Raw genomic sequence first — 12773 nt, forward strand, 5'->3', positions numbered from 1 at the left:
AGTCGCCACACTCCGGCACCTGTTCGGGTACACTGAGGGAGAATTTAGCATGGCCAATGCACCTAACCAGCGCGCCTTTCAGACTGTGGGAGGAAACCGGAGCACCTGGAGGAAACCCACGCAGACATGGGGAGAATGTGCAAACTCCTCACAAACAGTGACCCAAGCTGGGAATCGAACCCGGGTCCCTGGCATTGTGAGACAGCAGTGCTAAGAGATGCATCTGGAGGAGGTGTGAATGGCAGAATATTATATCAAAACCAATGTATATAATGAAGAATATTGTGCTGATATAATTCATAGAATCATAGATTCCCAACAGTGCAGAAAGTGGCCATTTGGCCCATCGAGTCTGCACTGACTCTCTGACAGAGTACCTTACCCAGGCCCTCTCCCCCGCCCTATCCTTATATCCCCACACATTTACCATGGAAAATCCATCTAACCTACAAATCTTGGGACACTAAGGGACAATTCACCTAACCCGCACACCTTTGGACTGTGGGAGGAAATCGGAGCACCCGGAGGAAACCAATACAGACACGGGGAGAATGTGCAGACTCCATACAGTCAGTCACCCAAGGCCAGAATTGAACTTGGGTCCCTGGCGCTGTGAAGCAGCAGTGCTAATTAAGTTATTAAATTTAATGAATATATTAAAACGTAAATATGTTTTCCTATTACTTCCCCTTCCTGTCTCTCCTAATGCCAGTGACTAAAGCTGGTAGAGTTCTGGCATCAGATCCCTCACCCCCCTCAAAGTATAAAGCTAGACATTGACAAGTCACTGGAGGCATCAAACTGCAGCAAATGCACCTTTCCAGTATGGGCCACAGGAAACTTATCAACTGGAAACTTTGCTAATATAGGGTTGCTGAGACCATTTGTACTGACTTCATCTCCACTGGGATCACAGCTCAGATCAAATAATAAGAAGTCTCACAACACCAGGTTAAAGTGAGACCTCTTACTGTCCCCACCCCTGTCCAACGCCGGCATCTCCACATCAGATCAAATAATGATCTGTATGGGACAGTTCTATACCATGAGTTGTATATATCCTTTCTAAATGTCTTTGCAAAGTCTTTCAGTGGTGTAAGAGGTGGGTTCTATACTACAGCTTGAATACTGCATTGGAGACCTTGCTGTCTCTTGAGCAATTCAGGCAATGATATGTTTGGTTTTGTTCACATTAGCAGCATTAGAAATGCTAACGGAGAAGCCTTTTTAAAAATAATTTTGGAATTGCAGAATAAGTACAGAGCAGACCTGACGTGGATGAAAGGAGTGGGATGGGAGGCAGATCGGAGTCTGGATGTGGAACAGGCTAAGAAAGCTGGCGACATTCTGAGCGAGGTGAGAAAACAAACTGTCGAGGATTAAACATGTAATTTCCAGCCAATTGTTTGACACTTGTCTCGACTGAAGCATTTTCTCCGATAGTGATTCTGATCAGCTGTTTGCTCGTGGGAATTTGCATGCAATTATTTCTCAATCTGCAGGCAGTTAAAGCTATTCCATCATTGCTAATAAATGGGTTGATGTTGTGTCTGTGCAAGATTGGTAATTAACACATTAATGCATTCACATAATTTAACAAGTGTTAAAGAGCTGACTTTAAACGCATTGCCACTTTAACAAAAGATCATTCTGAGAAATTGCACAAATGTATTACCAAGTTTGTTATTAATATTGCACAACGCGATTTCATCCCACATGCATCACACTGATGAGGCCACCAGGGATAACCATGTTTTACAGGATCTCTCATGACCCAGCAATGATACTGATGCTGCCATGTGACTCCAAGTTACTGGAAGCAATGACCTACCAACATTTATTTATTGGATTATATATTAGATCATCTTAACATGTGATATAAATATGCTAAGAACTTGGGAGGCAATGAGATTGGTAACAGCTGACGCAACTCATTGTACCATATATCTGATATAAACTGAATAGTTTCTGAGTCCCAGAACTTACTGTGGGTAAGGGAAAGTCAGAACCTGTGGAATGGATGGTATTCACTTGTCATAATATATATTATTGTGTGAGGACAATTCTACAATTGCTGCATTGTCAACAGCTGGACATAAGAGTAGGAAAGTGAATCCCATCTGGAAGCAAGTAAAGTTTGCCTGGATTAATGTCAAGTGCTGATGAAGGATGGAGATACTTGCGGCTGTCGAAGCTGACAAATGTCATGTGGGAAATCAGTGGATTTACTACAAAGCATGAAATTACGTGGATTAAACAGCATGGAGTGGGAGTCAATATAATGTGGGAGGAGAGGTTTCAATTTACTTATGGACTGTAAATCTGTCTTTGCAGCTTGGGTTAAAAATGCTGTTGAAATAATAACTAGATAAGCCCCCAAAACTAATGGAAGTATGCGGCAAGTCTGTCATTATTTGAGAGAGAGAATGATAAGTTAACATTTCAGATGGGATCCTTCATTAGAAAATCAATGTGGATCCCATGCAAGTCATATCACAACTAAATTTAAAGCCATATTTGGCTGCTTTTGTATTTTCAAGTCCAAAGCTTTGAAATGCCAGTTACACGGAAAGTGGAGTCTTCATCTGAATACCCAACATCATCACGCTTTGGATAATATTTAAAAATGTACAATGAGTTACTAGATTCTTAATTTTACTCGTATCCTGCTCAAGACACATTCTGAATTCTTAAAGCGATCAAATCATTGCGTTCGCCCATTCACTGACTTAACCAAGAAAAGGAACAGAGACCTGATTGTATCACGTGCTTTCATTTGGAAACAGCTAATGCAAACGGGGCTGTTTGATGAAGTGTCGGAATTATTCATAAAAGATGAAGTTTCATTCCATAGGCATGAACAGAAAAGTAGAAATATAATTGTACAGGGTTACTGAACATATTTTTTGATTAAGATTTCAGTTTTATCCCAGAGAGTTCTAAACACTTTATTTCTTTTAAGAAACCTCGGAGATTTTTAGTGCCGCTTCATGATGAGCACCACTGAGCTATTAAGAAGGAAATTAGTTGTCGCTTGTGTCTCAGATAACCTGACCATCAATCTGATAGTTTGATTGAATGTTTTTCTTTGGTAATAAACATCAGTGAAGCTCTGTCCTTTAATAATCCCTCATTAATCTTGTGTTGATAATCTTCGATATCACAAAACTTTATCAAAGTTTAAAAAAAGATAACATTTATTTATTAGTCACAAGTAGGCTTACATTCACACTGCAATGAAGCTTATTGTGCAAATCCCCCAGTCGCCACATTCCGGCACCTGTTCGGGTACAATGAGGGAGAATTTAACATGACCAATGCACGTCTTTCTGACCGGTAAGATGTAAAAGGCAGAGTTACGAGCAGATTAACTTCTTATTCAGGGCATAGGCGTGAATTAGTGAAATAACTCTTTAATTCCCACACTATGTTACTTTGTTCTGTTGTCCAGCTCTTCACTCACATTACTTCTTCGCCTAATCTCTGAAACCAATTGAGCTTTTCCCATGTTTGCGTATTCCTCTCATTTCAATTTTGATGAATGCTTTCTTACCGGTGTCCTTCTGCACTTTATAAGCTCCAGTTCTTCTACGCATGCCATTGCAAATTGGCTGTGACAATAAGGGAACTGTACTGCATCATAAGCAACATGACCATGTTCTGTAACATGGCCGTAATATTTTCCCACTGGCAGTAACTAGGCACCTGTGATTTCAATCTGATGACAGTGGTTAAAGAAAGATGAGTGTCAAGGCTCTGATCTCCTAAGTGTTGAAGTTTAGAGAAGGATCAAGGCATTATGGAAGACAATGAATCATCAATATTAATATAGGGCTATCCGAATTTCCACCTTCATTTATTGTTTTGAATTAAAGCAGGTAGAAAACAATATTTGTTCCATCTTTCATCAGCCAGGGACAATTAAGTCCTGCTATCAGCAAGACAGTATGACAACTTTCCATTCCTATCTGGCAGATAGATTGTTTATCATGCTGCAGTGGCAGGCTGGCGAAGAGGCTGATATGAGATACATGTGCAGCTATGAGCATAAAGTATTTGTTTAAGTCAGACCGAAAAGTATGGGTTGATCAGCGTGGTGAGCCGGGAAGATAGCGCGGGAGGTCAAAAATCTGATTCCCCCACCTGGTGCGAATTGGATTGCTATCCTCCCGAACCCCTTTTACCGGCAAGAAAGGCATCGCACCCAGAAAGGGCACTAGGTCCATTAACATGGAAAATTACTAGATTTTAAAGGGCTTATCTGGTTCAGCATGGCTGTTTTCCACCAGTGACACCAGCAAGAATCACTACTGCCCTTCAATAGCGGAAACCAGGTGCCATGGCCAGACCAGGGGGATCGGAGGTCATTGACGCCCCCGAGTGATTGGGAGCATGGATAGACAGTGCCCACCTGGCACCCTGGCAGTGCCAGGGCAGTGCCAATGGGGTGGGGCCTGAGTGAGGATGGGGCCTGAGTGGAGGGTGGGGCTATGACAGGGCAGGGGTATGCAAAATTAGTGGGGGGCTTATGCAGTGGGGTGGTCGGCGGGGGGACCTGTGGTTGGGGGGGGGCAGTGTGCGCAGAGGCTGGTCATGCAGGAGTGGGCCGCAGAGCTGGTCATGATGCACCTCCCCCCCCCCCCCCCCCCCCCACCCCCCCACCAGCAAAAAGCTCACCGCTGACAGAAACAGTGACACTGTGCCGGACAATTGCAGTGCTTAACTCACCCAAAAGACCGGCGTGGAACACTTCAGTTTTCACACTCACGTTTTCACACTGTCACGACACCTTTTGGGAAAATTCCACCCAAGGTGTTTACTTATCGACGGCAAATCAGATCCCATTTACCAATGTTCAATATTGGGTTTTAATGGAAAGATGAGATGACCAGTCAACACCTCGGCATCTCAAACAGAAACTATTCAAACAAGGGCAGGAGATCCAGAGCATGATTAATTCTAATTAATTTTTCAAACTGAGGTCCAGCATGCATTTGGTTTAATTTGATTAGATGTGCATTAATTGATGTTTGACAACAGTGAACTTTGATTTAAAGCGAGTCGGAGATTAAAATGCACTCTTTTAACTGGCAGAGAAAGTACAGACAGAGAGCTGATGCCTTAAAATTCACAAGCGTGGCAGACACTCCGCAGATTATTCATGCCAAGAGAAGCCAAGATTTGCAAAGTGATGTGAGTACTGCGCTGGTGATGTGAGATCATTTATGAAAGAAACATTGTATTTCAAAGAGTGATGTGTGCCACCGCCATAAACAAAGCTGATCAAATAGGAAAAGTTTGAAAAAAAAGTTTGAGTGTTTACTTCCAAACGTGTAATAGTTTCTGATTTTGCGTTCTGTTTTTTTTACCTCTTCACTTCTCAAGTCTTCAAACATCAATTTTTGTGCAAGAGACAAGGCGCTTAGAAATGTATTCCTTCAGTACTGAGGCTAGCTAGCACTAGCAGTGGGTCTTCATATCGAGAGGATGAGTGCACAAGGGGGCAGGAAAGGTGCTTCAACTGTACAAAGCTCTGCTTAGATCACACCTGGAGTACCATAAGCAGCTCTGGGACCACACCTTAGAACGGATATACAATCCCTACAGTGCAGAAGGAGGCCATTCAGCCCATCGAGTCTGCACCGACCACAATCCCACCCAGGCTCTATCCCTGTAACCCCACATATTTACCCTGCTAATCCCCCTGATACTAGGGTTAATTTAGCATGGCCAGTTGACCTGACCTGCACATCTTTGTACTGTGGGAGGAAACCAGAGCACTCAGAGGAAACTCACGCAGACATGGGGAGAATGTGCAAGCTCCACACAGATAGATAGTGACCTGAGGCTGGAATTGAACCCAGGTCCCCGGCTCTGTGAGGCAGCAGTGCTAACTGTGCCACCGTGCTGCTCACTGTGATATCTTTGCCTCTGAGAGAATGCAGCATAGATATATAGAACGATACCTCCAAAGGTTAGATTATGGGGAGAGATTACACAAACTAGGGTTGTACTCTCTGGAATTTAGAAGGTTAAGTGATGAATTGATAGTTGTATTCAGAATATGAAAGAGACCGGATAAGGTAAATAGAAAACAGGTGTTTGCAGTGGTTGGGGTGCCTAGAATTAGTCTAAAAATTAGAGCCACATCTTTCAGGAATTAACTTAAATTTAGTTTATTTCTTAGCGTCACAAGTAGGTTTACATTAACACTGCAACAAAGTTACTGTGAAAATCCCCCAGTCACCACACTCCGGCACCTGTTTGGGTACACTGAGGGAGAATTTAGCATGGCCAGTGCACCTAGCCAGCACGTCTTTCAGACTGTGGGAGGAAACCGGAGCACCCGGAGGAAACCCACGCAGACACGGGGAGAACATGCAGACTCTGCACAGACAGTGACTCAAGGCTGGAATTGAACCTGGGTCCCTGGTGCTGTGAGGTAGCCATGCTAACCACTGTGCCACTGTGCCACCCCTAAGTGTTAGGAAACACTTCTAGATGCACAGGTGTGGTAAAAGTTTGGAAATCTCTCTGCATTTGACAATTAATACTCGATCAGTTGTTAATTTTCAATCTGAGATTGGTAGAATTTTGCTAACTAAAGGATGTGGGGTAAAGACAGGTGACAGGTGGAAGATCAGCTGTCATCTTATTGGCAGAACAGATTCGAAGGTCAAACTGACCTACTCCTTCCTGTAAGTATATTCCTATGATAAATTATCACAGTACAGTGTCATGAAAGAAAACATATAAAGGTATTTATAAAGCAGATTGTTGCAGACCTCTTGCATTTTATGTGCCCACAATTTTTGGAAAATTTGCCTTTACTAAATTAGAAGAGAATTTAGTCATCACTGGTACACACTAAGTAAAGGAAACAACACAATGGGATGATAACTTCAGTACCACCTAGCTGCTGCTGCTGGTGGTGGTAATACTATAGGTAATGGCATCCAACAACTCAACAGGTACAGTGGGCAGTTTCTACTCTCAGTAGGTGCTGTATCACTTTAGAAGTTATTGTTCCAGGGACTTGGGGGTGGTTTGGAAACTTCAGTTAAAAAGAAAGCATCCAGATGCTACAAACTTATTTTGGACATGTAAAATTAAAAATCCTTGAGTATGTTGTTTAATAGGCATTATGTAATAATTACAGTAATACAATAATGGGCCATATCATCCTGGCTTCGTACTGTCGCATTTGGGGGAGTTCCTGAAATATGCACTCAAGAATCCCTCTTGGAATTTCCCTTACAAGGGTTTACCAACAATTGCCCAGAAATGCTAACTCTCCCTGGACAATTGTGCTGGACTGGAAACTGTCTAATAAAATGATTTAAATCACGAACTTCGGTCCTGTTAGTTTTACACCAATAGTTACTCTGAAAGAGTCGGAAGGAATAAAACACTTCTAACTTCAGGGAAACTATTTAATCACCCAGACTGAGCCCTGCGCGGGGCAGCTCCCACACCATAACCCTCCAGGAGTCCCCCTACATAACCCTCACCCCAAACTTCCTTAAGGATTCCCCACATTGCCCCTTAACCAAGAACCACCCCCCTTCCATTGCTCTGACACCTACCCTGCCCTGCCCCCCTCCCCCAGCCTGACACCCCACCCCATCCCTCCAGCCTGACCTGATCCAATAGCCTTCCAAACCCGCCTGACCTGACTGTGATGATGTGGAGATGCCGGCATTGGACTGGGTGGGCACAGTAAGAAGTCTCACAACACCAGGTTACAGTCCAACAGGTTTATTTGGAATCACGTGTTTTCGGAGCGCCACTCCTTCATTTGGTGAGTGGTCAGATGAAGGAGCAGCACTCCGAAAGCTCATGATTCCAAATAAACCTGTTGGTCTTTGACCTGGTGTTGTGAGACTTCTTACTGACCTGATTGTGGACATGGCCCGCCCCCACAGCTAATGTCTGAACCCCCACATTCAATTCACTTACCTTCTCCCATTTAATGGTCCTTTTAAACTCACCTGCTTTATGGCAGCTGGTGTTGTAAAAAGAGGGTGTGTCCTCCTTCGCCCTGTCCCTTCTGAACCTCACCACTGGAATCCCTGAGCTGCTTTGCTGTTTTAGTCTCACCCGGCCTGAGTCAGGAATTTCAGGCCAGACCCAGGCTTTCAATTTCAAGTGAAGGTAAGTCGCTACAGTGATAATCTGTCGGTGATTGCCACTCTGAGGAAATTAAGGGCCAATAATTACCACTGTTCTTTGAAGCACGTCTAATTTATTTTGGTATAATAGCACTGTGACGTTCAAAAAGCAATTATATATAACTTGATAAAATGTGCTTCTTTTATAAATTGGACTGATTAAAAATCACGTTCAGTAGTTTGATTCTGCAGCTGTTACAACTTTGGAGGAATAATTATTGCAATGCTATTAAAATCTTTTTATTTTGCTGACAGAGTCTGGATAATTCTATGTATTGGCATTGAGACATGCATTTTTAAAATCAAAAATTTTACTTGTACTATATTTTAGCTAATATGAGGATCACTATATTAAAACTAAAGTATTATATATATATTGTTTTTTTACATATATGCCATTTTAATTAAGAAACAAAATGTATTCTTTGTTATTCTTCCATGTTATGCAGCTAACATACAAAGCAACAGGTGAACAAAGTCTCCATCAGTACAGCATCAGCAAAGATGAGCCATTGTTCAGACAAGCCAAGGCAAATGCTAAGTATCTAAGTGATGTAAGTAAACCACTTTGTTACAAAGTTGGGATTATAAGGCACAGGTTCAGTTTTTGCAATGTGTTACTTTAGTTGGGTATTACTTAGGGGCGGCATGGTGGCACAGTGGTTAGCACTGCTGCCTCCACCCAGGTTCGATTCCTGGCTCGCGTCACTATCTGTGAGGAGTTTGCACATTCTCCCCGTGTCTGCATAGGTTTCCTCCGGGTGCTTCGGTTTCTTCCTCCAGTCCAAAGATGTGCAGGTTAGGTGGATTGGCCATGCTCAATTACCCATTAATGTTAGGGGGACTAGCTAGGGTAAATGCATCCGGTTATGAGGATAGGGCCCGGGTAGGATTGTGGTCAGTGCTGATTCGATGGGCCGATTGGTGGCCTCCTGCACTGTAGGGAGTCGGTGATTCTACAGTTGACCCATGTGCGAGAGAGCAGAATATGCATTTGTATTCTGTCCACCCAAAAAGAAAGTTTAAGTGTTTTTATTTGTTCCCGGGGTATGGATGACTTATTAAGGTTGCATATCATCCCTATTCTTAGTTGCTTTTAGAAGGTGGTGGTATTATAATACAGTGGCTTGCTAAACTACTCCAGAAGCCGTAAAGAGTCATTCATGTGGTGCAGAACTGGAATCAATAATGGGCATAATAGGCTCCCTTGCATTTAACTTGCTAAACAGTTGAGTGTTTACAATGAATCTGGTGCGAGTCCAAAACACACCACTGTGGGATTTTAACTTGTGACTTCTGGGTTCCTACTTTAGGGCTCAAGCCTACTATACATAATTTAAAAAGACAAATTTACATGCTACAGAAGCTCATCATAAACTACTATATAGATATTTCAATCTGTAATTTGAAGTATCAAAGGAGCACTGTGCTTGAAGCAAAAATGTATAGATGAAAAACGGAGACAACACTGACAAGAATATCTCTGTGAAAAAAGATAGATTGAGGGGAAGACAAACAGGAAGACTATGAGAAGAAGATCAAAAGGAATTTTGATGTTGGAGGCAAGCATGGAGATAGTTACAGAAGGAATTTGTTTTAAATGTACATTTCCATGACCAACACAATGAGAGGTTAACAGGTAGAAGAGCCACGTATAAATTAATGTGATATAGATACAAATCTGATACATTTAATGCACAAAAAAGTATTGCTAGAACACTCAACCTTAAGACAGAAAAGAAGTTTGGGAACAGATAGTACTTGGCACAGAGAGATCAGAGAATTAGAGAAAATAAGTTGGAACTCCTCACAAAGATAAACAAAACAAAGTCCAAGGATCTGATGTTCACGTTGAAGGCGGAAATTGGGATTCAGGAATTTTCCCCACATCTAGCCTCCGTCCTGGCAGTGCTGTCCAGTGGGGTTTTAATTTTCTGGAGGTTGTGACAGGCTGGGAAAGCTTGGGGCCTGCAGCAGAGATAGAAGCAGGCCACTGCCAAAGGAGCCAGCTTAAAAGGCCACGTCCATCCCCAGAGACATCAGCCCAGTACTTCAGATCAGTGTAAATCCCCCTTCACTTTCACCCTTCTTAACCTCCCTACCTCCTTCAACTTCTTCAACACCTCACACCCCTCAACGCTCATCCTACTACCCCACTCACGCAACATCCCTTTTATAAACAGAACCCTCAGGTTCTACAATAATATTTGAAAGTAATTAAAAAACTAACAAATCTGTCAGAATAAAATGAAAATAAATAGGCACCTGAAAAACCAGTATCCTCTTCAGAAGCTCATAAAGCTGTCAAAATAAACAAATTGCTATGTTTAAAAAAAAGACTCTGCCACATAGAATTTATTAATGTTTTGGAAGACAGCCAAGTCATGAAACTCACATCTCCGAGGACAACTATGTAAACAAAGTCTTAACTACAGAATCCATTATTGCCTTTAAAGGCTGCCAAAAGCTCATACACCTGTCAAAACTTTCAAATAACCAAACAGATGGCTGAAGTGTTCGCCAATGAATGAATGACAAGGGGGAGGTGATGGCCTAGTGGTATTATCACGAGACTATTAATCCAGAAACTCAACTAATGTTCTGGGGACCTGGGTTTGAATCCCACCACGGCAGATGGTGGAATTTGAATTCAATAAAAAATATCTGGAATTAAGGATCTACTGATGACCATGAAACCATTGTCGACTGTCAGAAAAACCCATCTGGTTCACTAATATGCTTTAGGGAAGGAAACCTGCTGTCCTTACATGTCTGGCCTACATGTGACTCCAGAGCCACAGCAATGTGGTTGACTCTCAACTGCTCTCAGGCAACTAGGGATGGGGCAGCCAGTGATGCCGATGTCCCATGAATGAATTTATGGGAGAGTTTAAACAATTAGCTCTGGACCTCAAACGTGGCTAACCTTTCAATATTGTACAATACAGAATACCATTTTATCTAGTGGATAATCTATTCTAATGCATCTGAAGACTTTTTAATTTTACAATGCTGTTCTTTCACTTAGACTGGGGATTCGTTCACTTTCACTTTCACTTGACAGCTTGCCAATTGTTAGAAATAACAACCTGGCAACCACATTATTTAATGGAGACTAGTTTTTTAAAATCCAATTACAGCACCATCAGCACTCACTTTAGTAAACATAGATATAATGCAGGCAATGAAACATAAAGGAGTCAACGCTATTTTCACTCACCTTTTATACTCTTCTCACCTCCAATCCATGGTTCATGCCTCCATTCTGTATGGGTCTTTTAGCAAGGCTTCCAAAATGCTGCGGCCTCACTGAAAACCACAGAACCTTTGAAATACCCACTTCCAGAATGGTGCCAACAACTACTAAACAGCAGCCTGCCGAGTTCCTGGCCTGCCCCCTTACCCTCTCTGCTGAGCACAGCCAGAAACAGAAAAGAAGGTGGCGCTTCTGGCTTTGCCTCTCAGTGGCCATTTCTCTCTAATTCCTGACTCTGAGTGGTCCAGAATCTGGTACCAGCAGTAATGCAGTGTACTTGTGATTTCCTCTCTGTGCAAACAGGAACAAAATTGTAAGGAAAATGTGACTTTGTCTCGATCTCAGAAATGGTCAATTTAATTATTGTGGAATGTGGTTTCTGCACAAAAGTCAAAAGTTAAGTTTTATAGTTGGAGCCAAGTTGGCACAAACACAACTGAGGAGTGAATTACCTCAGGATGTCTTCTGCTCATCCACAGTAACTCCAGCAGAAAAGCTGCAGAAACCCAGAAGAAATGTTGGGGGCGATTCTCCCAAAACAATTCTAAGTGTCGAATTCGCGTAAAAACTGGAGTAAATGCCGCTGGTTTTTTCAGCGGGAGTTTCAAAATGAATCTCCCACACTCTGTGCGCAGCAGAGTGCCTCAGCGTGAATCACTCCAAAAATCAGTGGGCTATTCCCGTTGGCCAGGCTGGCAGCATAGCGCTGAACGCACCATTGCACATGCGTCGATCTGTCAGAGCAGAGATCAGCGCATACACAGTGCCGACCCCCGCACCACTGGCTGTGCGATACTCTTACTGCCCAATTGCTCGCTCTGCAAACATGCCCGGGCCAGCGTCAACTCCCCCACACCGCCCCTCGGCCTGCCTCGATCTCTCCTCCCCACCCGCTTGCAGTCCCGACCCGCCCCCTCAGCAGGCCAACCCCCCCACCCCGATGCCCATCCTCGATTGCTGGCCTCCCTTCCTCTGTCACTCAGTCCGAGTGCAGAGTGGCAGTGGGACCACCCACCCCCATCCAGGGGCTCTGGCCTCATTCGGCCCCACCCCTTTGGCACAGCCTGGTGTCCTGTGGACAGTACTTAGATGCCCCCTGGGCATTGCCACTTGCCCCTTGGGCAGTGGCAGGGGGCCAGGCGGTCACTGCCAAGGTGGAAATGCCCAGCTGGGAGCCCACTAAACAACCTCTGCTTGAGTCTCCCAGCTGGGAGAATTGCCCCTATTATATTCATTGGAGTTTTGAAGAGTGAGAGGGGATGTCATAGAAACTTACAAAACTCTAACAGGATTAGAAAGGGTAGATTCAGAAAGAATGTTCCCGATGGTGGGGGAATCCAGAAGTA

General features: G+C 43.3%; 1 protein-coding gene across 2 annotated transcripts in view; it reads left to right on the plus strand.

The window, feature by feature from the left end:
- nrap (nebulin-related anchoring protein) overlaps positions 1–12773 on the plus strand; it is a 114444-nt gene that overhangs the window by 53689 nt on the left and 47982 nt on the right. For both annotated transcript variants that reach the window (XM_078223276.1, XM_078223277.1), the window contains 3 exons: positions 1252–1356; positions 5095–5193; positions 8621–8725. In XM_078223276.1, coding sequence (XP_078079402.1) covers positions 1252–1356; positions 5095–5193; positions 8621–8725 — 309 coding nt within the window. The remainder of the gene's footprint in view (positions 1–1251; positions 1357–5094; positions 5194–8620; positions 8726–12773) is intronic.

Source organism: Mustelus asterias, chromosome 11, assembly GCF_964213995.1.
Source record: "Mustelus asterias chromosome 11, sMusAst1.hap1.1, whole genome shotgun sequence".
NCBI lineage: Eukaryota > Metazoa > Chordata > Chondrichthyes > Carcharhiniformes > Triakidae > Mustelus > Mustelus asterias.